The 24640-nt window shown below is 48.2% G+C and overlaps 1 protein-coding gene across 2 annotated transcripts; it reads left to right on the plus strand.

The window, feature by feature from the left end:
• Nucleotides 1-5310: 5310 nt before the first annotated feature.
• On the plus strand, nt 5311-23143 carry PRMT2 (protein arginine methyltransferase 2). Of its 2 annotated transcripts, none has more exons than XM_084872380.1 (11): nt 5311-5446; nt 6832-6930; nt 9163-9267; nt 10175-10357; nt 13378-13539; nt 14393-14557; nt 15270-15445; nt 18172-18301; nt 19645-19781; nt 21436-21607; nt 22560-23143. In XM_084872380.1, the coding sequence occupies exons 2-11, from the start codon at nt 6892-6894 to the stop codon at nt 22590-22592; spliced, it is 1302 nt and encodes a 433-aa protein (XP_084728506.1). In that variant the 5' UTR covers nt 5311-5446; nt 6832-6891; the 3' UTR covers nt 22593-23143. The 2 variants fall into 2 exon arrangements, with proteins under 2 accessions (XP_084728506.1, XP_084728507.1); XM_084872381.1 differs by having other exon boundaries at nt 5338-5446; nt 6829-6930.
• The last annotated feature ends 1497 nt before the right edge of the window (nt 23144-24640 follow it).

Here is a 24640-nt window from a genome sequence, read left to right on the forward strand (position 1 = left end):
TTCTCTATGTTAAACTTGCCCTGTTTAAATTACCATGTGGTTTCTGTCTCTTGCTGGACCCAGACTGATACATTAGTTAGCAAGAAAAATAAAAGGATTTATTATTATTTTTTTTGTTACTCGTTTGTTAGTCTAAAATGATTTCCAAAGAAAAATATTAAAAATATACTATGTGGAAAATGTAAACAGCAGAAGGAACAAAATGGAGGAAAACAAAAGTGCTGATGTCTGAAATCAATAGTTAGTTTTGAATATATAAAATCCCCGAACTGATGTACTATGATCTGTTTTTTTGTTTGTTTTTTTTACAAACAGAACACTTCCAACACCAAATGTGTGGGTTTTTACCCCCTCACACTAACCAATTTTCCTTCCTCAGCGGGTGTCCTACAATTCAATACAACTCTGACACCATCTACCTGAAATTAACGCAGACACCACAGGTCAGGGCTCAGCCCCGCAAGGCTGCCCCACTTCAGACATAATTGCAAGTCCCGAGCCACACGTGCTTCTGACTGCCTGCCTGTAAATTGGAGGTTCCCATGAACCTCTCCTCAGGTTCAATAATTTGCTAGAACAGCTCACAGAAAAACAGTTTACTTATTATTATTGATTTATCATAAAGACTATAACTTAAAATGGAAGAGATGTGTGAGGTGAGGTTCAGGGGTGGCCGAGCGTCTGATCTCTCCGGCGGCCCCACTCTCCCAGCACCTCCACCATGTGTTCACCCACCTGGGAGTTATCTGAACCCCATCCTTTTGGGATTTTATGGAGGCCCGTTACATAGGCATGATTGATTAAGTCACTGGCCATTGGTGAGTATCTCACTCCTGAGTTTGGGGGTGGGGCTGAAAGGTCCAACCCTCTAATCACAACATTGGTTTCCTTGGTGACCAGACCCCATCCTGAAGCTCTCTAGGGGCCCACAGAGTCACCTCATGAGCATAATTTCAAATGTGGTTGAAACGGGCTCATTGAATATAACAGAAGATGCTCCTCTCACCCCATCCCCCAGGGAACTGCAAGGCTTTAGAAGCACTGTGCTGGGACCCAGGATGAAGACCAAATATATATTTCTTATTAGAGCGCAATATCACATGATGTAACAAGACATTGTAAATGTACATAGCCCACCCAGAAAAGGCATATGTACTATTTCCCAAATAATAAAAAAGCTTAGGGAGATAGAACCAACAGAGGCTGGTTGCTGGATAGCGATCACTACCTGGCTGTGTGTGACCTTGGAACAAAGGTGTCTACTGTGAGTGACAGCGGCCTGACCCCTCTGGCTTTGCCATCTTTGTAGTCAAGAGCCATCTGCTTGGTTAGTGTTTGTGGCACTGTTGAAAAATGCCCAGCATTCCCATCTGCAAAACAGGATAACTGGGAGGAGATGACAGAGGCTCCGCCCCTCCCACGTCTAGGCCACAGTTGCTCTCAATGCCAAAGGCACCTCGTGTAGGCCTGTTGGTAAAGATCTACTGAGGGGTTGGCTCCAGGAGGTGGGTGGGGATGCGGGCTCAGCATTGGTCATGGCAGGGGAAGGGTCCACTTCCCAGGCAGGAGTGCCTTCTCTACCCAGGCAGGGCACAACACTTCTGCCAAGGTCTCCTGCCACTTGGGCTCCTTCTCCCTCAGCCCACCTTCCATCTACTCAGCAAACCTTCACTGCTTCATTCAGTAAGCAGACCTCGGCCATGCAGTGTCTGCTCAGGGGGCAGGGAGAGCCATTCGGGTTTGAGTTTTCCAGGAGGAAAGGCCTTGGGCAGCAGCATTGTTCTCTCGCACAAAGGACTGCCATGCGCCACCAAGCTGCTCACGAGGTTGGCTACAGTGACCCAAGCCCATTGAGAGAGAAGGACGCCTGTGTTCCACAGACGTGGGAGAAGGGACAAAGGCTTCTGTTGTAGGAACTGCAAGTGTGGAGGCCATGAGAATCAATTGTCTTTCCTGTTCTAAAGAAAGCTGCTACCAGCTGCAGGAAGCCAAGGGTCAGGGCTTGTGGCTGGAGTCGAGGGGCTGGGTTCAAATCCTGCCTCTGAAGAGACTTTGAGCAAATGGCTTAACCTGTCTCAGCATCCGGGAAAGTGGAAAAGCGGGTACCCTTCAGAGGATTGGGGGTGGAGTGAAAGAAATTGTGCACACATGCGTGTGCATATGCACATGTATGAGTGTGAAGTGCCTCATCCACTCAATTAATGGTCACTGTTATCTTAAAAGGTACTACTTTTGTCTATCAAAAGAACCTGGACCTGTCCTACCCGGTTTTGCCCAGTGGTTAGAGCGTCAGCCTGAGGACATGGGTTTAATTCCGGTCAAGGGCACATACCTCGGTTGCAGGCTAGCTCCTGGCCCTGGTCGAGACAGGGGTGGGAGGCAACCAATCAATGTGTGTCTCTTACATCGATGTTTCTGTTTTCCCCCCCTCCCTTCCTTTCTCTCTGAAAGTCAATGGAAACAGTTTCCTCAGGTGAGATTAACAACAACAGAACCGGGACCTGTCAGGGGAACTCCTGGTGCAGAAGGCAGAGCAGAGCAAAGAACAGGACAGAGACTTCTTTCTGCGCCCCCATGTGAGGGGCCAGAAGTGTGGAATGAACTCACTGGCTAATTTAGAATACTCTGAGTCCAGGAGGCCCCCAGTGCGGCCAACTGTGACAGCGTATCTGTATTTTGTGAGTATCGTGTTTTATTATTTTTACACTACTCCAAATTCCATGAATCCATTTGGGTTCTAACCAGTCATTTCAGAATCGCTGCTGCCTCTCAGAAGGGCAGCCCAGCGTGAGCGGAGCTGCCGGGGTTTGCTTTGGATCCATGGCAACGTGAGGGCCCGCTCCAAACAGCGGGGCTCTTGTTTTTGTTTTTGTTTTTTCTTTTAAAATTTGAGAAGGAGCTGGAGCCGGGAGCACAGGGAGCACACTTTCCTCGGCCTTGCTTTGTGTGTGTGGTTTCTTGCCCAGGGAACTGCTGCCAGGAAAAGGCATCAAAAGGAAAAACCAGCTTTCCCCTTTGGTGGAACTCGGCCGCAAACATTTACTTGAGTATGCTTTTTATAACCTTTAAGGACTCCTGGGCATTTGCCATAAAATCATCTCAGGTTTAGAGTTAAAAAAAAATCACTATATTAGCCTCTTTGCTTTTTTTTTTTTTACTCAATGGGAACATTTTTTAATTTACTCCGTTATCATCACACGTTTTTATAACTTGGTCCTCTGGTGGGCCCGGAATAGCACACAGCATTCAACCACATTAAGCTAAAGGAACAACAACAAAAACCTAATCAGTGGAGTGTGGAAATGGTTAAACGAATGAGGACTCATACACTTTGACTTAAAAATGCTTCTGTGAGACTGAGCCATCTCCATCCAACAAGAACGATCCAGGAGGTGGCAATGAGTTCCTTATTTTGAGATTTAAATAAAAAAGGTACCAAAGAAAATAGAGAATATGAGAGATAAAGACGTGTAAACCAGTAAGCATAATTCCTAGTATATAACTATGTTTTCCTTTCTAATAATTATTCCTTTTACTTAGTCATTGACTTACTTGCCTTATTGTGCTAGCCAGGATTTCCTCTGGTTGTAATATATTGATTTGTTATGATTTCACATCTACTTGTGAAGTGGTTTTGATCTAAGGGTGAATTTGTTTACTTGAGGGGGCTGTGTTACGGTGATGTCATCAAAATCGTTGTGGAGGAGCGACTATGATGTACTTATTTAAACTTTAATTCCAAGAGGAGTCTGTGAGGACTGACTGAGAATGCTCAGTCTGGAAAAGGCTACTTTTTTGCTGATCCAAATAGTTCTCTGAAGACCTGGGGTGGCCTGGCTACTCTGTGCCAGCAGTGATGAAAACTGCAGCGGCCCATGAAGGAGACCACCTTGCCTGCCAACACCGGTGCCTTTGTTGCACTCCAATCTTGCTCTAGTGACAAGGGACTTGCTCTAATGACAGCTGGACATCAGCAGTTGGCTGGCTAACCCAACTCTTCGGAGAACCGACTTGTAGAAAGGTCTACTTTAACTAAATTTGGACTTAAATGCTTTCATCTCCTCTTTGCCTGGAATAATAGTAGAATTAATCTATCATTGGTTTGGAATATACATACTAGAGCCGCAGTGCGTGAATTTGTGCATGGATGGGGTCCCTCTGGGTGGCCTGCAGGGATTGGGCTGAAACCTGCAGCCCACCGCTGCCTGCAGCTCCTACCTGCTGCCTGCCCAGGCTCACACCCAGTCAGTCCTGCTGGTGCTGCTCTTAGCGAGGTGTCCTCCCACGGGGAGTGGTCTGTGGGATCAGGCTGAAACCTCTCCGACATCCCCTGAGGGGTCCAGGCCGGGCTGAGGGACCCCACCGGTGCACCAGCTGGGGAGGGACTGTGGAGGGCTCTGTAAGAAGATTTTTAAGTCAGTATGTTTAACAGATATAGAACTATGCAAGTTTTCCAAATATTCTTGTTCAGTTTTGGTCATTTGTTTTTCAAGAAATCTGTGGCATTTGTCAATTTTTTCCCTCAAAAGTTTTGTGATATGTTTATTATTTTTTAAAAATTTACAGAATCTGTAATGAATTCTTTTTTTTTTTATCCCTCATATTGGTACTTTGTATCCCTGTCCCTTTTTAAATACACATACCATAAAATTTACCACTTTAGCCATCTATAAGTGTATAGTTCCGTGTATTAAGTACACTCATGTTGTCCACCCATCGCCAACATCCATCTCCGTTACTCCTTTCATTTTATAACATTGAAGCCCTGCACGCTGTCTCCCCCAGCTCCCCCGGCCCGAGACCATCGGGAAGTCGCGCTAACGTCATCTCTTTCTCTTTTAATCTCAAACTTCCTTTTGGGAAATAAAAACGCAGTCTCGCTGCTCCCATCTGTCAGGTGGAAAGAATGACACATGAGGGTCATTTAACTGGTAAGTTTTAACAGCGCACGCAGTGAGATGAACTGAATTACTACAAGAGAAGCAGAGAACGGGAGTGCCGGGTCCAGACACGATGCTCATTTCTGTCGCTCGTCCACGGGTCTCCATCCCGGGCCAGCACGGCCCGCGGCTCCCGCTCCCCGATGGTGCGCGCAGCCCCCGCGCCCCGCGCCCCCAGGCCAGACCTCCCAGCGGGGGCGCGGCCGGGGGTCACGACACGCCAGGTGCGCCTGCGTGGGGCTCCCGCCCGGAGCCGGACGGTCCACGCGGGGCCTGAGAGCGCCGCGCCTGCGCAGGCCGAGGCCGCGGCCCCGCTCCTCGGGTCCGGGGGGCGCGTCGGGAACGCGCATCCGCGGGGCGGGCTTTCCCCGCTGACGGCGTGCGCGCACCGCGCCTGCGCGGGCTGAGGGCGGCGGCTCCGGCTCCCGCTCGCGCTCCGCTAGGTGCCGTCCGCCCCTCGGCGCTAGCGGAGTGGACGCCGAACTCGGCGGAGAGACGCGGCTGAGGTAGGCTTTCCGTGGGCGGCTCGGGGCGGCGGACCGCGCGTGGGCAGGACATGCCAAGTGAGAGGGCTTCGCTCGGCGTGTGCGTGGCCAGCGCCCTGGGGCCTCCGCCCCATCCGAGACCACCCGGTTCCTTCCGACCTCAGCGCTTCGCGCCGTGTTGGCACACTGCCAGCCTGGCACCCGCCCCTTCCCGGGCCCCGCCCCTTTACCCAGCCACGCCCCTCACCGTGACACGCCCACTTCCCCTCGGTCCCCGCCCCCTTTTCATCCTCCTCCGCCCCCCGCTGTGAGCTCACGTCATCCTTTCTTGCCTGCTTGCTCCTCCATTGGCGGCATCTGTGCCCCGCCCCCTGTCTTCACTCCCCCCATCTGTCACGCCTCCCCTCCTCGGCCACCTGCCCCTCACGATCCTGGGCCACTTCTCCCACAGTGCGCGCAGCCTGCGCCCCTTTGCAGGACTGGCCTTCCTCGGCCCCACCTCGGCCTGGGTCCTCAGGGCAGTCTTCCAGCCCGCCAGACCCCGCCCAGGCCCCGCCCCCGCCCGCCAGGCCCCGCCCCACTCTCCAGGCCCCGCCCCTCCCACCAGGAGGCCCCGCCCCTCCCCCTGCCCAGCCCTGACCCACCCTGGTCCCAGGGCAATGTTTTCCAATGAAAATGTAACCTATGCATATTAGTATTTGTAATTCTAAATGTCACAAAATAATTATTAAGTCTTTTTTTGCTTACATTTCTTTATTGATTAAGGTATCACATATTTGTCCTCATCCCCCCATTCCCATCCCAAACCCCGCCCCACGCCTGTCCCTACCCCCCTTGTTGTCCTTGACCACTGGTAAGGCTCACATGGATGTAATTATTAGGTCTTGATTGATAAGTGAAGCACGCATTTTAAACAGAATTGAAAAAAACAAAACCCTCAGTGTCTAATATGGACTGCACTATCGCTGGAAAAATAAGAATTGATAATGAGAAGGAAAAGCCTTTGGAAGATGCAGACCTTGGTTCCTGTTAGTGGAAATACTTTGAAGCCTCAGGTAGGGAAGTTTAATTGGAAGGAAAGCTAACAGGATTCCAAGGAAAGATTTTACAGCGCTGTGTGTTCAATCAACCCAGTGATGGGACAGAAACTAACAGGCTGCGTTTGGCCACTAAGATGAACACCTTGCAGACTGGTGAAGAAAACACACATTTCTTTGAAGTTCATAAATTTTCCGTTGTTTTTGTAAAGAACTGCATTTATAAATTTTATTTCTGTCTCATTCTTTAAACATACATATTTTATTTCTACGTGGTAGAGGACTTTGTCATGGACCATAGAAGGGAGGCGAACGTAATGATTATGCGATGTAACAAGTCATTTTCTCATTCCCTCTGTTTTAAAGTAGAAGCGGAGAGGAAAATGAAACATTAAAAGTGGCAGCTATGTGGCAGATCCTAAAAGAACTATGGCAACTTCAGGTGACTGCCCCGGAAGTGAATCTCAGGTAATTTCAGTTCTGGTCTGGGAGAACGTGTACTTAAACACTGGGAACGTGTCAGAGAGCTGAGATCAGCCGGGAGTGATAGTGCTCTCCTTGGATTTAGGAAGATGGCCACCAACTATGGTGTGCTTAAATGCAGAAAATGCAATGTCTATGGTTGACATTCTGAATTGGGCACTGTAAAAATTTCCCAAGAACCTAGTGTTCCATCTTTGTACCTGTGCTGGTGAAACAGGCACATTTTCTTAGTTGTTAAGAAAGTCTCAGGCATGATATGTTAAAACAGGTCAGATACATTAGAAAAGATTTGTGTAACTCATACACGTAGTTTCATTCAAGTTAGCAGTCAAAAAGTCACCTTAAATTTCAAGGAATATTGATTAGGAAAAATTAAAAACCAAATGAATTGTCTAATAAATAATGTTTATAAAGGAATTAAACAATTTTAGGTTTGTGATGTCAAGTGTAACATTTCCCCCCTTGCATTCTAATGGTTGTTGTAATTTCATTAGGGTTTTAAAAAAGAGAATTTTATTGATTTTGAGAGAAAGAAAGAAGTGGGGAGGAGAGATAGAAAGAGAGGAGAGGAGAGAGAGAAGCATTGGTTTGTTTTTCCACCTATTTATGCACTCATGGTTGCTTCTTTAAATATATTTTATTGATTTTTTACAGTGAGTAAGGGAGAGGGATAGAAAGTCAGAAACATCGACGAGAGAGAAACATTGATCAGCCCCCTCTTGCACACCCCCTATCGGGGATGTGCCCGCAACCAGAGTACATGCCCTTGACCGGAATCGAACCCCGGTCCCTTGAGTCCGCAGGCCGATGCTCTATCCACTGAGCCAAACCGGTTTCGGCTCATGGTTGCTTCTTGTATGTTCCTTTATTGAGGATGAAATCTACAATCTTGGTGTATCAGGACGACAGTCTAACCAACTGAGCTGCCTGGCCAGGGCTTGAGTTTTTATATATAGGAATTTTATTTATAGTTGGGTCATTTTATTAATCATTTTCTTAAAATTAATCATAAAATATTTAAAAAATATTTTTATTGATTTCAGAGAGAGGAAGGGAGAGGAAGAGGGGGAGAGAGAGAGATAGAAACATCTATTATAAGGGAGAATCACTGATTAGGTGCCTCCTGCACATCCCCTACTGGGGATCGAGCCTGCAACCCCTGCAGGTGTCCTGGCCGGGAATCAAAACGTGACCTCCTGGTTCATGGATCCACACTCAACCACCGAGCCACACTGGCAGGCAATCATAAAATGTCTTAATTCCATGGTTATCTCATTTTTTTTTTGAGAAATGTTTGAACATTTATAGAATGAAGATTGCAAACATCAAGTACATATTGCTCAGAAGTGAAAATTTGCTAACATTTTGTCATGTTTGCTTTAGCATACACCCACACACATACAGGACATAAAACAAAACCACAGATAAAGTTTGTTCCCCAACCGCAGGCCCAGCTTCCTTTGTCTTCAGAGGCAAACACCACTAAGCATTATGAATTGAACATTGTGCTTCTGCACCAGTTTTATACTTATTATAACCTATTTTGGCATCTTTAGAATTTAAAAATGTACATACTGGGACGGAGTGCTGCCGTGACCTGGAACAGCGGCTGGAGGTTCCGCCGCCTTTGGCGATGTCTTCCAGGCTGGCCCCTTCCGCTGTGAAGTGGAGCCGGGCAGCATGCAGGTCCCTGGGGTGTAGGGCCTTCCTCTGGGTCCTGAGCCGCATGTGTCAGTGGCAGTGCTGCCCAGTGAGGCCACACCCGGTGCCAGGTTACCAGCTCCTTCCCTGGGCCTTCAGCGAGGCCCCCGAGGCCCATCCAGCTCTGTGTTCAAGCCCCATGAGCTCCCCACGGTGCGACAGGCAGAGACGGGACTTCCTTCTCCTGGGGCTGGGCATCATTTTCAGGAGGCTTCCCCGATGCTCAGAGGTCAGTCACTTCATAGACACTAAAAACGCCTCTTTCTTTGGTGGTCTATTGAGGTTGCAGATCGTTTTGTACTAGAGATAAGAGGTAAAGGTGGAGTGCAGGTCAGACCCCTCAATTCTGCTAGTGAGGATGACCCAGTTGTTTGTTTGATAAAAACTTGGGTCAGTTGAATCTTTGTAATACTATCGTAATAACCCAGAGGCTCCACTCCCACCCACCCCCCGCCCCCCAAAAAAGGAAAGAAAGAGAAGCTCATGATAATTTCCCTGTTCTCTGGCTTTGAGCAGCGGGGAGAAGAGCCTGTGGAACACTGTGAGCAGCCCCTCCCGGAGGGTGCGCACCCCGAGGAGTTCGTGGCCATCGCGGACTATTCTGCCGCCGACGAGACACAGGTAGCGTGTGCGTCAGGCCCATGTTGCGTGGACTCCAGCATGCCCGGCATTAGGTGAAATGTCAGAAGGAGGTGACGTTTTTCAGGAAGTCATGCTAAAGTTAAAGAAGCGTTCAGAAGTTTAGAGCCCCGTGAGGCCCACGAGTGGTCCATCCTTCCTTCCCAGCCTCACGAATTGTGGTCCCAAGCCTGATGTGAGAGATGCCTGTGTGAGCAACGGGGGAGGAAGTACCTGCTCCAGTTTCTGCATGGCAACCTTGTCCTTGTTACTGAAAAATAAGATAAAATAAAAATCCCTGCTCGAACAGGGCTTTCTTTGCTTTGTAACAGGAATTCCCTAGCCAGGGCCTCCAGCCACATAATCGGCTATCACAAAGCTGAGTTACAGCGGAGAGGCTGTTGAGAGTTTCTGTCCTAAGCCTTTTGAAAATCACCGAAACCGGTTTGGCTCAATGGATAGAGCGTCGGCTTGGGGACTGAAAGGTCCCGGGTTCGATTCCGGTCAAGGGCATGTACCTTGGTTGCAGGCATATCACCAGTAGGGGGTGTGCAAGAGGCAGCTGGTCGATGACTCTGACTCTCTCTCATCGATGTTTCTAACTCTCTCTCTCCCTTCCTCTCTGTAAAAAAATCAATAAAAAAAATATATATATGAAAATGTTTAATCTTTCTTTTAAAAAATACCAATTAAGCTGTGCTTTTCTTTCATGTAGATGGATAAAGCCACAAAAATCTCTTAAATCCTGGCGCCATTTGCATAAGTTGTCACTTGGTATAAATACCTATTGTCTTGTTTTTGAAATGCTGTGATTGGGGCCCCAGTGATAGGGGATTTATTACACAGTCACAGTTGAAATGACAACTGCATGTTTTTTCTTGAATTTTCACTTCTCCATGTGTGTTTCCAGCTCAGTTTTCTGAGAGGAGAGAAGATTCTCATCCTGAGACAAACGACTGCTGACTGGTGGTGGGGCGAGCGCGCTGGGTGCTGTGGGTACATACCAGCCAACCACCTGGGGAAGGACCTGGAGGAGGGAGACCCCGAGGACACGTGGCAGGACGAGGAGTACTTCGGCAGCTACGGAACTCTGGTACTGCTTTCAGACTGCCTGGTCAGCTGGCCACGTTCCAACTTTTCAAAATGATTTCTGGGCTTCCACTCATCTCCGTTTAGAGCAGGGCTTGTAGGCCACACCCTTTGATTCCGGCCACTTGGCTCTGCTATCGTCGTGGGAAAGCAGCCCCCAGAACACAAGGAAGCAAGCAGGGCTGTATTTCAAGAAAACTTGATGACTCTGAAATTATAATTTCACATAATTTTTATGTGTCCTATTCTTCTTCTGATTTTTAAAAATCATTTAAAATGTAAGAGCTATCCTTAGCTTGCAGGCTATACAAAAGCAGGTGGTAGGCCTGGATTGGCCCATGGACTGTAGTGTTAGTTGACTCCTCGTTTAGGGATATTATTTGAGCAATGAGATTATGAACTTTTCTTGGCATTTTAAAAAAAGTTATCAATTTTATTTAAAAAATACAAAAAAAGACATATAGCAACAACAATAATAATACCTCTATATAACTAATGTGTTAGTCTATTTTTTTTTTCAATATGGATAAAGACTCATAATCTTATGGTCCAGACAGCCCCATTTATATTTTAAAACTAGATCAAAACTGATACTTGTAGATCAAATGTTATAAACCTAATATGGAGTGAAAGAAGCAATATATCAAAGAACAGTTAATGTTTGATTTGATTATATAAATTGTTTATGGTGAGTGTATACAGTAGCGGAACTCTGAAGAAGATTGGGGACCTGGTTCCTCTGAGGACCTGAAGGATGCGGTGGGTCATGGGGGGCTCTGATCCACGAGGCTGGGATGGGAACATTTGGGGCGCTAGCAGTGTTCTAGTATTGGTTGCTCTGTAACTGGATTTGATAACCTTTTTGTAGGTATGTCATAGTTCACAATAAAAAAAATGCTAAATTCAATGAAGAACTGTTGGTATAAATGGACATAATGATGTTTTGGTCAACAACGGGCCACGTATGTGTGCAGTGGGCTGTACCATCTAGGTTTGTGACAGTGCACTCTGTGATGTGCACACGACAGAATCGCCAAATAATGCATTTCCCAGAAGGGATCCCATGCATGACTGCATGGTTAGAACTTTCAGTCTCTTAAGAAAGACATAATGAAATCCAGAGTCCGTGCCCTCACTGGAGAGGCCGCTGCACCTTGTAAGTCCTCTCAGCTGCAGTGTTCATGCTTCCACCAAGGAAGTCATGCTGAAGTTAAAGAAGTGTTCAGAATTTTAGAGCCACGTGAGGCCTGTAGGTCTAAGCTGCATCAGTTTTAGTTTTTTAAATTTATAGAAAAGGAATGTTCCACACACACTCTTTTCACGTAGCTATGTTATTTTGAATGTCTGTTCTTTGTATCAGCTACAGAGTATTGTGTTGCTTATAAAAAGACCGTGTTGGTAGACTGTGCGTAGTTAATGGCTTTTTATCATGACAAGCAGTGCTGTGATGGATGTCCTCCTACACGAGTACTGCTCAACTTTGCTAGAATTTCCATTGGGTAAATTCATAGGGTGTGTGTATGTTTTTCACTTTGGTGGATTTTGCCAATTCGCCCTTCCAAAAGATTTGTTGATTGTACACCCACCAGTGGTGTGTGGGTACCTATTTTACTATCACAAAGCATCTAAGGGAAACAATATTTTAAATTTAAATTCTCTATTGTTTAAAATATTACATAAGTCTCCTTTTCTCCCCATTGACCCCTCTTTGACTTCCCCTACCCCCCAGCACATGCCCTCCTGTGTCCATTGGTTATGCTCATGTGCATGTATACAAGTCCTTTGGTTGATCTCTTACCCCTTCACTCCTTGCCTTCCCTCATAGGTTGGACAGTCTATTCAGTGCTTCTATGACTCTGATTCTATCCATCAGTTTATGTTGTTCATTATATTCCACAAATGAGTGAGATCATGTGATACTTATCTTTCTTTGACTGGCTTATTTCACTTAGCATAATGCTCTCTAGTTCCATCAATGTTGTTGCAAATGGTAAGAATTTCTTCTTTTCTATAGCAACATACCCTGTTTCCCCGAAAATAAGACAGTGTCTTATATTAATTTGTTCTCCCAAAGTTGCGCTAGGTCTTATTTTCAGGGGATGTCTTATCTTTCCATGCGCTAGGTCTTATTTTCGGAGAATGTCTTATTTTCGGGGAAACACGGTAGTATTCCATTGTGTAGATGTACAACAGTTTTCTAATCCACTCCTCTGCTGATGGGCACTTAGGCTGTTTCCAAATCTTAGCTATTGTAAATTGTGCTGCTGTGAACATAGGGTGCATATATCCTTTCTGGTGTTTTTGATTTCTTGGGGTATATTACTAGAAGTGGTATCACTGGGCTAAATGGGAGTTCCATTTTTTATTTTTTTGAGGAAACGCCATACTGTTCTCCACAGTGGCTGCACCAGTCTGCATTCCCACCAGCAGTGCCTGAAGGTTCCTTTTTCTTCAAATCCTCTCCAGCACTTGTTTGTTGATTTGCTGATGATAGCCATTCTGACAGGTGTGAGATGGCACCTCACTATTGTTTTGATTTGCATCTCTTGGATGATTAGTGACTTTGAGCATGTTTTCATGTCTCTTGGTTTTCTGTAAGTCCTCTTTTGAAAAGTGTCTATTTAGGTTCTTTGCCCATTTTTTTTTTTTTATTGGATTGTTTATCTTCCTTTTGTTAAGTTGTTTGAGTTCCCTATACATTTTGGAGATTAAACCCTTTTCAGAGATAACGTTGGCAAATATGTTCTCCCATGCAGTGGGCTTTCTTGTTGTTTTATTGATGGTTTCTTTTGCGGTGTAAGGAGGAGCTGCATGCACCTCACTGAGGCTGAAAGAGTCCAGAAATTTCCAGTTTGTTCCTTCACTGCTTACTCTTCATCTGTTGGCATATTTTGGTCTCTTGACTGCTCATGTGTTTATATGTGGGGCTGAGGGGGTTAACTTAGGCCCTCCTGTTCCACCTTAAACCGCAGCTCAGTGCAGCTCTCATTACAGGCCATGACTCACACTGTGCTTTTCCCGCAGAAACTTCACCTGGAGATGCTGACAGACCAGCCACGAACAACGAAGTACCACCACGTGATCCTGCAGAACAGGGCGTCCCTCAAAGACAAAGTGATTCTGGATGTCGGCTGCGGGACCGGGATCATCAGCCTCTTCTGTGCACATTACGCGCAGCCCAGGGCGGTGAGTAGCAACGAGTCTCGGTGACACGCCCTTCGTGTGCCAGCCATCGTGTTGACAGAGCTGGCAGCGTATCCATGAAGGCAGCGGTCAGAGGTCATGTCATCGGTTAATGAGCCAGCACAGACTGTGATAGGACAGATAGAAAATGTCCCCATGAGCTGCATGTGGTGTGTAGCTTTTTGAAACATTTATTTCCCTTGGATAGAGAAACACATGCATCCCACATGTGTAGGGCACATCCACATGTCGTCCCTACCCTGAGCAGGGACTGCTCGGCAGGGACAGGACAGACCTCACTCTCTTTCTTTAAAGCGCGCCTGGGCCGTGCAGAGTCGCAGTCTCTTGCACCGGCTGATGTAATTCCTAGTGTACAGATGAGGCTGCGTGCAGGAACCACCCGAGTTCAGATCCTGTTGGAACCAGGACATGGTGCTCAGGACCCTCTGCTGAGAACCTGGATTGAAATGATGTCAGAGGCCACTGGTATCCTAAAAGTCGGGCTGTCCTCAGATGAGAGCCGAGAACCTCCTGAGTCAGTTAGGGATTGCCGCTGTGTGAACAGGAGTTGGCTCTGGCCTTACCCAGGGGGCCTCGGGGCAGGCGGCCCTGGGCGGGCGCAGAGGCTTCTGTTCATCTGCCGCCCCAGGTCTTTTAGGCCGAAGGAAGAGTTAGAGCTCCCTCCCCAGGGCTCCCTCTGAACAGTCGGCACACTGGCCCCTCCGCCCTCGGCACGCTGTCTTCCTGCTGTCCCTGCCGTTTGCCATGTACTCCGGTGCAGGTTCTGACTCAGCCGAGGCGGTGACAGGCTGAGCAGTGCCAGCACGTGCACTGATGGTGCCTCTGCCACACGCAGGTGTACGCGGTGGAGGCCAGCGAGATGGCCCAGCACACGGGGCAGCTGGTCATGCAGAATGGCTTCGCCGACATCATCACCGTGTTCCAGCAGAAGGTGGAGGACGTGGTGCTGCCGGAGAAGGTGGACGTGCTGGTGTCCGAGTGGATGGGGACCTGCCTGCTGGTGAGGGCGGGGCAGTGGCTGGGCTGGTCTCTGGGATCTTCTTCACAAATCATGGCTCATTTTGACGTTTTCTATAAGGTCAGATGTAATTGAGTTTTTATATGAACATTGGCCTACTGTCTTATTTTTAACTGATTAAAAAAATGCCTTTATAAGAATCTGGTATAACAACACCATTTAAAATGGAAGAAAATTGGGAAAAGTACAAATAACTGTGGCAGTCTATATAAGGGAATACTCCATGGCCATTAAAAATTGGGCTTTAGGAAGTTTCTCCATATACATAGAGAAAAGTTAGTGATAGTTTGTTGGTTCTAAAAAAAAGCACAGAAAGGTAATTGCAGTATGATTCCAGTTTTGTTTGTAAAATCACATGTGACAGTGACTGAGCTTCAGGTCCAGGTGAGATGGAGTGAGCATGTCGTGGTAACTATTGAGTGACCAACTGAGGTGGGATGGGAGTGAAGGTTAGTTTGACCGTTAGCCACGCCCAGTTCTAAATTCTAACTGAAAATGATGTGACTTAAACCCACGCTGTAATAGGAGGTGACCGTTGATGTGTGGGTATTAGAAACCCTCCAAGACGTGTTGGCTGGTGATACTCTTGAGGGTTAAACTTGTAACGATCCCAGACCGTGCGAATGCCGCAGGGATGTCTGCAGACACTGGCCTCAGTCACCGTGTCTCCCGTGTGTCTCTCGCTCCCATGCAGTTTGAGTTCATGATTGAGTCCATCCTGTACGCCCGGGATGCGTGGCTGAAGGAGGGCGGGATCATCTGGCCGACCACGGCCGCGCTGCACCTCGTGCCCTGCAGTGCCGACAAAGACTACCGCAGCAAGGTTCTCTTCTGGGACAATGCCTACGAGTTCAACCTCAGCGCGCTCAAGTGAGTGTCCGGGGCTCAGGCACCCACAGGCAGGCTCGGGCCTCCCGCAGGATGGACTGCGGCCATTTCTAGGGCAGAGTAACGTACTCTGTTACAGAACTTGCTATGAAACGAAATTTAGTCATGTGTCTGAGCATTTTGCCTGCTGCCCTTAATGCATTTAAACTGATAACAGCTCTGATGGGAATTGCACTGTCTGTTGCAATCTAAGGTCCCAAATATAACAGGAAAAATAATGTAATGTTTATGGACAAGACCTTTATAAATGCGTGGGCCATTGAAACACAAATATATTGTATGTTCCCACTGAGAGCTATACATTTTCAAGGATCAGAACATTTGATTTCTTGGTTTTTAACATGTGACACTCTTGCACAGTTGAGCCTCAGGTTTGATTTCCTGATAAGGCCGTCCCATTTCTAGGCTGCCCCCTCGGGGAAGGATGGCAACAGAAGCTGGCGGCTGCTTCTGAGAGTGCCATGGTAACTAAGCCCTGGAAATTAGGGAAGGGCCATCTGTCAGAAGCTGCAGGAAACTTCATTCATGTAGCAAGGACCAGGTGAGCCCGGATGCCTGCTGGACATCCAGATGGGGAGTAGACAGCAAGACGGGGGCCTCTGGGCCTCTTGTTTTTTTATTAAAAAATGGAAGAGAAATAAGTGTCAGCTGAAGGTCACTGCTGCCAATTCAATGCCAATAAGAGTCCCCAACCTGGGGTGCCGTACAGGGAATTGATTCAGTGAAACAGCTTGTCTGTGAGCACAGGTCCTGTTGCAGCTCAGTTTGCCAACCAGGGAAACACAGCCATCGCGATCCACTGAGACAGGGGAGGCTGGCTTATATAGAGACAAGTTTCTGCCCTGTCCTTGTGATTGGTCTATTTTCATGTACATGAGGAATCCAAATTTGTACAGTTTAATTGGCCCAAATAGCACTGTTCTGAGTGGTCAGTCCCTGAATTCTGATTGGCCAGTATAGACACAAATGAGAATAGTATTGCACAGCTCTCATTGAGGGGGGGCAGGTCTTCAGCCCTTGGGTAGACTTCCGGTCCTAGGAGCTCTCTTACAAGGGAAGAGAGGAAGGAACACAGTGCTGGAGGCTGCTGCTTGTCCCGGAACGATGCAGTGTGCATGAGGGGCCCCTGGGAAGCAATGACTGCTAGACTTTGGTTCTGGGTTTGAGCCCAAATAACCACAAGGAGTTCTTAGCAGGTATAATGCATATGGATGAAATCTTTCCTAGTTAACACTGAATCATTGCATCTTCAACCCAGACCCCAAAGGGAATGGAGGGGGAAGGTCTGACACAGTTGTTCTGTAGTTCATCTAGGAAAAAATGGGCAGGAAGGGCTCGGCAGGCTATGAAAGGAGCAATGAGGAGGTTCTGTGCTGCCAGGTATTCACGTCTATGGTAGGGTCATTAAAGCAATTTGGTCCTGCGCCCAGAAAAGACAGATGAGCAGCATATGACGGGAAGCTGCACAGAGCTGTAGACTATGGAAGAGGTGGGGCGTGAGGGCAGGCAGCCAGTTATCCTGGGACAGGTGATTTTTCTTTCTCACCCCACACATTAAAACTTAATTCCGTGCGGATTTGAGTTTTATGTTAATATGCCATATATTCTTAATTCCTTATAAGTGCATATTTGTTTTTATCAGAGAAAATTATTAAATGTACATATAATGGAATCTTTATATGTACATATTATGGAATCTTTATTAAAATGTTTACCTTTATTTGCTGTTTCAGAAGTTACTGCTGTCCTTATTTTTTGAAACTTTTCTGTGGTAAATAACTGATTACTTACTGGCAAACACAGGGGTCAGCCTGTGAAATGGAGTGTTAGGGAAGGACATGCAAAAGGCCCTGCAGGAGGTCCAGCCGTGTCTCCTGAGAGTCAGGCCTTCAGTCCTGCTGATTCACTGCATTTATTAAGGAATAACCTAGAACAGGAATATGTTTTTATTTGCTGTGTAATAGAAGATCCATGAAAGGTCTTTTATAATAAGACTTAAGGCCTGGTGCTCGACATTCATGCACGGGGCGGGGGGGGGGGGGGTGCGCGGGCCCTGCACCCTCTCACAGTCAGGACTCCTCATGGATTAGGGTCTAAACCAGCAGTCGGACATCCCCTGAGGGGTTCTTAGCACTGCTGCAGAGGTGGGAGAGGCTCACTGTGTTCTCCAGCCGTGAGGCCAGCTTCTGGCTGAGCAGTGCTCCTGTGTTGAACATCTGCCCCCTGATGGTCAGTGCGTGTCATAGTGACCTGTCATTCTGCTGTTTGGTCAATTTGTATATTAGCCTTTTATTATATAGGATAGATTCTAAAAATAAAGAAAACACATTGTGCCCTGTGTATCCTGGGTGTGTGGTGAAGGTTGGTTTCTGTGTGTTCAGACCTCGTGAAGCGGGCAAAAGGAAAGTGCCTTATTGCTGCACGGCTGCCTGGCCTGCGGGGAGAGTCTGGGCGGGGGAGGGTCAGAGTTGGGCTCTTAGAGCTGCACTCAGGCTGCCTGGCCTGCGGGGCGGGTCAGAGTTGGGCTCTTAGAGCTGCACTCAGGCAGTCTGGCCTGCGGGGAGGGCCAGAGTTGGGCTCTTAGAGCTGCAGACAGTGGAGTGGGGTTCCTGCTAATATAGAAGAGAAGAGGCATGTCCTGTGTAACGTGTGTCCGAGCCGGAGCTGTTGGTGATGGCTTGGAGTAATTACTCTGACCTTTTTCCCAGATCTTTAGCAATTAAGGAGTTTTTCTCGAAGCCCAAGTACAACCACATTTTGAAGCCAGAAGACTGTCTCTCTGAGCCGTGCACCATTTTACAGCTGGACATGAGAACGGTGCAGATCGCTGAGCTGGAGGTGAGGCTGTGTAATCGGTGCACACACGTGTGAAACTTGTTATACAGAGAAACGGATTTATGCTTTTTGCTATTGACTTTCCCATAGTCTTTTTTTCTTATGGTCTATTCTGATTTTCTTTTATATTTTTACATTATTTTCTTTCTAGTTTTACCTCTTTAACATCTTTCATTATTTTAAAAGTGCCTTGTTGCTGCACTTATGTTTATGTTTAATATTATCAGCATCTTCAGATTCAAATAAATTATATCCAATTTTATGATGGAATTAAAAAAAATTTTTTTAAAATTGATATCAGAGAGGAAGGGAGAGGGAGAGAGAGAGAAAGATCAGTGATGAGAAAGAATCATTGATTGGCTGCACGCCTGCTTCTCCACACTGGGGATTGAGCCTGCAACCCGAACATGTGCCCTGATTAGGAATCAAACTGTGATCTCCTAGTTCAGTGGTCAGCAAGCCGTGGCTTGCAAGTCACATGCGGCTCTTTGGCCCCTGGAGTGTTCTAATGCCACTTCTTTAAAATAGACTTGCCTAAGCCGAAAACCAATTTCTGTGCATAGGCCACAAAGTTTCAATTGCAGTGTACGTGTGCGCCCGCACATGGTATTTTGTGGGAGAGCCACACTCAAGGGGCTAAAGAGCTGCATGTGGCTCGCGAGCCGCAGTTTGCTGATCACTGTCCTAATTCATAGGTCAACACTCAACCATTGAGCCACACTGGCTGGGCTCATAATGGAATTTTAACAGAAATTTTTTTCTAAGTGTTTTTAGCTATTCTTGACAAAATTTAGTTCTTCATTTTACTTACCCCCTCTTATCATAGGGTATATGTAGGTTCAGGACCATCCCTTTTGGGGGAGACAATGTTTGAACACAACCAACCTTCACCCCCCAACTCCCAACTGGGAGTTTGATGGCAAAACAGTATGCAACCTGAAATTTTGAGGTTTTATTAGTTTCAGCTACAATTGTAGAGACCCAGCCTTAAACTTCCTATGCAAAGAACTGAGAAGAGAAGGTATTCACAAATTTTGGGGCACAAAATTAGGCAAATGAGGCCCAGATTGCTTGAAACCTTTTCTGATTATCTGCTCCTTTGAATTCACAACGCAAGTGTTAGTATTTACTTTCCTAGGAGGATATTCTGTATGTTTTTTTGATGTGTATAGTTAGATTAGCAAGTGACAGGTGTGTTTCTAGTCGCTGAGATGGGGGTACAGGCAGTGGTGGATCTGTGACATGTGCCCAAGTGGAGGAAGAGCCTCGCTCAGACAGAGCGGAGGTAGCCTGTGTCACGTGCCTATGGACCCATGTCCGTTTTCTCTCTGTTTGGCTGAACACAGACAATGACAGGGGAGCTGTGCTTCGATATCAAGAAAGCCGGCACTCTGCACGGATTCACGGCCTGGTTCAGCGTCCGCTTTCAGAACCTGGAGGAGGAGGAGCCGCAGCTGGTGCTGAGCACGGGACCGTTCCACCCGTGAGTGTCTGCTCCTCCCGTAGGCACACGGGGCCTCTCCGTGGAGCATAAAAGGGTTTGTCTTCAAGTTATTGGCCTGACAGAAAGCATGACAGAGTCATGAACTTAAAGATCTAGAAGTGTTGAGCACTGATTTAGAATCTCTCTAGACCAGCTCCCTGGGCGGGGGAGCTGTGACGTGGAGCCCGGTGTGCAGTGGGTGGGTGTCGGGGCCCAGGCTGGGTGGAGGTGAGTTGGGGTCTTGCGCCCCCACCCGTCCCTGCACTTGGCTTCCCCAGGGCCCCTGGATGAACAGAGCGGGGCTCGGGGTTGAGCAAGCTTTGTCTTCTCAGTTGCCCCAAGTGTTGCTACAGCTTTTGTTTTTAAATATATTTTTATATTGATTTCAGAGAGGGAGGAAGAGGGAAAAAGAGAAAGAAACATCAATGATGAGAGAGAATCAGGGATCGGCTGCCTCCTACACACCCCACACTGGGGATCGAGCCCCCAGCTTGGGCACGTGCCCTGACCGGGACATGAACCATGACCTCCTGGTTCATAGGTTGACGCTCAACTGCTGAGCCACCACAGCCGGGCTGCTACAGCTCTTCATGGTTAGCAGCATTCTTTTTTGCCGAAGGCAGGTGCTTCTTGAGACACATGTTTTGTGCAACAGCGTTTCGTGGCTACACACTGTGCCCACACTTGGAACCCACGTCTGCTCATGATGCTGACCCAGCAGCCCATGGAAATGAAATGCTGCCTCATGGGCTTTCAGTAGCTGCCCTGGACACCCCTCAGGCACAGGGTCAGCTAGAAGTGAGCAAGGCACGAGGGAGGGGGTGGTTGAGCTATTGAGGCCTGAAGGACCCCGATGAGTGAGGCCAAGAGCAGCTTGCCCAGAGCATCCTGTGGAGGTTGCAGAGCTGGGTCTGCAGCCAGTCCTCCCGGAGGGGCGCCCGGCATCGCTGTGAGTGTTCACCTTAGGAACCGGCGGTGAGCGCTGTGTGCCTGCGCCCGTCTCCACCTGAGGGTCTGCGGTGGGTTGTCTACACGCAGGTGGTAGCAGGGACAGGGTGGCGGTGGGCAGGGCACAGCAGAGGACTCATGCTCGCTGAAGGGTCAGGGAAAGAGACCCCCATGGTGGCTGAGGGAGGTGGCCCCAGAGTCTCCTCAGCTGGGCATAAGCTGGGGCCACACTGGGTGCCTGGGAGAGGACATGACAGGGGATGAGCCTACAGAACTTAGAGGGTCCCAGAGTGTTACTGTTTCCCCCCCGATGTCACAGTTGTGTCGTACGCATGCAATCACAGAATAGCGTGTTTTGGACTCAGTTTCCTCAGTGTGTGTTACTTCTTAACTGCAGGAACCAGAACCACGGGCATCAGTGGCTTAGAGAAAGAGCTGGGTGACTTGGGGTGGACACCGGCTATGCTAGGATGTGGAGGCCGGGTTGATACTTGCAGGGGCTGGGGAATAGACACCATACGGGGATCCTGTGTCTGGCCCTGCGCCCTGAGCACCCAGGGCCACCAGAGTGAGCCCCCCTCTCTCCTCCCGGGATCCGAGCAGTGTCCAGCAGCCGGGCCCTTACTGGGCTCTGTCTACCCTGCAGGAACCCCGAGAGAATGGCCCAGGGAGGGGCTCCAGTGACGCCTCCCCCCGTGTCTTGCAGCACCACCCACTGGAAGCAGGTGCTGTTTATGATGGACGAGCCCGTCCCCGTCCACGCAGGGGATGTGCTCACAGGCTCGATTGTGCTGCAGAGGAACCCCGTGTGGAGGAGGCACATGTCCGTCACTCTGAGTTGGTCTGTCACTTCCGGGCAGGACCCCACGATGCAGAGGGTAAGATATTTAAATGTAAAGGCATATGTTGTGGTGCTGGGCTGGGGATGGGTCTGTGGCGATCCCCGTGGCGGATACTTGTCCCTGCCCTGGCCAGACACCACGGCCACGCCTTGTCTGCATCATTTTTCTAATTCTCATGCTGGGCCCTGGATGCTGTTATTCCCAGAACAGGACACAGAGGGGCAGGGAGGTAAGTGGTTTGCTCTGTGACACAGCTAGTCCGTGAGAGGAGACCCAGACCGTCTGGGGCCACCTCTGTGTCCGGGAGCCACTGGTGGAGAGAAGGGGCTGAGGGCTGAGCCATCGTGCAGCCTGGCACACACCTGGTGCCCACTGGCGCTGGGTGTGCAGCCGTGCGGTGTGAGGGGCATGGTCTGATCGGGTGGAGGTTTGAGGACCGAAGAGCCATTGTTCCCACAGGTGAAACAGTGCAGCTGGTAGGCCTTATGCTTCAGAGGCCGCTGAGAAATGGACTCTCTTCTTCAGAGCTGGGATTAATGTAGGAGGGGAAAGAAAAGCATTACATGGTTTCCCGTTCATTTTTTAAAAAATACATTTTTATTGATTTCAGAGAGGAAAGGAGAGGGAGAGAGAGAAACATCAATGATGAGAGAGAATCATTGATCAGCTGCCTCCTGTACACCTTCTACTGGGGATCGAGCCCACAACCCGGGCATGTGCCCTTGACTGGAATCAAACCTGGGACCTTTCAGTCCACAGGCCGATGCTCTATCCACTGAGCCAAATCCACTAGGACTCTCTTTATTTTTGATTACTGTTTTGTGCTTTGCTTTACAGTAATTTTATGTTAAAAATTTGTCACTTAAAAATATTCTGCACCCGAATGCCATTCTCCTGTCCAATATTAAATTATTACTAGGAAATACTGTGTGTTAACAAACTTGAACAATTTGCTATTTGACTGATTTGTTTTCTTTGTCTTTTCCAGGTTGGAGAAAAAGTCTTTCCGATCTGGAGATGACAGTTGCAGTTCTCCTTGGGAAGCAGTGTGAGCTTGTTGGAGGAAGGCACAGGAGTGGGGAGTTCACACCGGTGTGAACACTTGTCCTTGTGAAACCTGCTGACGCTCGCTCTGCCTGGCAGGCGGTCACCCCCTTCTCTGTGGCTCCACGACAAACACCCTCGGGTAGCCCTCGCCACTGTCACGGCCCGTGTCTGTCCTCTAGAAGTAGCTGCGTTTCCAGGTGTCCGCCCGTGCTGTCCACAGTGCCCCCCTGTGGGCAGGCTGGGGGCACAGTGTTCCTAAGCTAGGTCTAGTTCCACACTCATAGGACACGCGTCAACCTTGTCTCCTGTGAAGTGACTGTTCGTGCGTCATGTGTTACTGGTGTCCTTCCCGCCCTCGGTTCATCCACTCACCATGCAGAACGTGGGGCTGCACAGAGCCGCGCGGCACCCGGGGTGGCAGTGCATGCGCTGGGCTCTGCATGAGGTAGGTAGTACCGTGTAGAGACGTCTTCCAAATTAATCGTGTTGGCACATAGTCCATCTCAATAAATATTTTTAAATAAACGGACGTCCATGTAGAGCCTACTTCTGTGCATGTTCATGATTTGCACAAGCATGGGATTGTACTACGTGCATTGCTTTGTAACCTTTCTCATCTAGCATTAGGGAGAAACTTCCATGCCAGGAGGTGCACATCCACATTGAGTGTGTGTTGTTTCGATGTTTCGTGAACTTTCTATTTGTATACACTGAGTGGCCAGATTATTATGACCACCCCATCAGTACTTCGTTGGGCCACCTTTTGCCTTCAATACTGCGGCAATTCTTCTTGGCATTGACTCCACGAGATGTTGAAAGGTTATGCGAGGAATCTGACACTGTGCCTGATGAATAGCACTGTCCAGTTTGTGAGATTTGATGGTTGTGGAACCAGCTGCCTGATGGCTCTTTTAACTTCGTCCCACAAATGCTCAGTTGGGTTGAGATCTGGTGATTGTGGGGGCCACCTAAGCAAGGTAAAATCTCCCTCATTAATGGAGGGGAAAAAGAGGAACAATTGTAATAATCTGAACAATAAAGATTTATTAAAAAATAAAAATTTCAAAAAAAAAAAAAAAAAGTCTCCCTCATGTTCTTGAAACCACTCCTGCACAATACAAGCACTGTGGCAGGTGCATTGTCTTGTTGGAAGAAGCCATCTCCATTGGGATACGCCAGCAACGTGATAGGGTGAACTTGATCAGCAACGATACTTAGGTAGGTTGTGCTATTCAGATATTGTTCCACATGAATTAAAGGGTCCAAATCATGCCAGGAATACTTGCCCCAAACCATAACACTGCCCCCACTAGCTTGAAGGGTTGTACTCATGCATGTGGGGTGCATGTTTTCATGTTGTTTCTGTGAAATTCTCACTCTGCCATCTGCATGATGCAACTGGAAACGTGATTCATCGGACCACATGACTTTTTTCCAATGCTCAACTGTCCAATCCTTGTGTTCCTGTGCGAATTGGAGAGGTTTTATCTTGGTAACAGTAGATAGCAAAGGTGTTCGAACAGGCCTTCAGCTTCCATATCCCATACGATGCGGTGTACGGCTAGTTTGCCTACAAACGTCAGGTGGTCATAATAATCTGGCCACTCAGTATATAAAAGCCTAAGCAACCAAATGACTGAATGACTGGTTGGCTGGCCACTATGATGCACACTGACCACCAGGGGGCAGATGCTCAACACAGGAGCTGCCTCCTGGTGGTCAGTGCACTCCCACAGTGGGAGCACTGCTCAGCTGACCTCTGGGAGCTGTGGTGGCAGGCGCAGGGGGGCCGGGATGAGTGGAAGCAGTGTGGTGCCTTGCCTGGACTTGGTTTCTCCCCTGCCGCCTGCTGCTTGGCACCCCGAGGGCAGACTGCCGGTTTCTGCCGGTTTCGGCTCGATTGCTGCAGGCAGTGGTTGGTGCAAAGGTAAACATTTCTTTGTGTTGCTTTGGTGCACACACCTCCGCTGAGCTCAGCGTTACCAGAAATGATCAGACAGTTTTTCAGAGTCAGCATGGAGA

Source organism: Pipistrellus hanaki (assembly GCF_964339955.1).
Source record: "Pipistrellus hanaki genome assembly, chromosome: 2".
Taxonomy (NCBI): Eukaryota; Metazoa; Chordata; class Mammalia; order Chiroptera; family Vespertilionidae; genus Pipistrellus; species Pipistrellus hanaki.

What these genes read in the sequence shown, in the direction of transcription:
- PRMT2 (XM_084872380.1), top strand. Translation starts at nt 6,892, where the DNA reads ATGGCAACTTCAGGTGACTGCCCCGGAAGTGAATCTCAG. An exon ending in AGCACGGGACCGTTCCACCC is followed by an intron (nt 19,782 to 21,435) that starts GTGAGTGTCTGC and finishes CGTGTCTTGCAG; the next exon opens with CACCACCCACTGGAAGCAGG. An exon ending in AGGACCCCACGATGCAGAGG is followed by an intron (nt 21,608 to 22,559) that starts GTAAGATATTTA and finishes TGTCTTTTCCAG; the next exon opens with GTTGGAGAAAAAGTCTTTCC.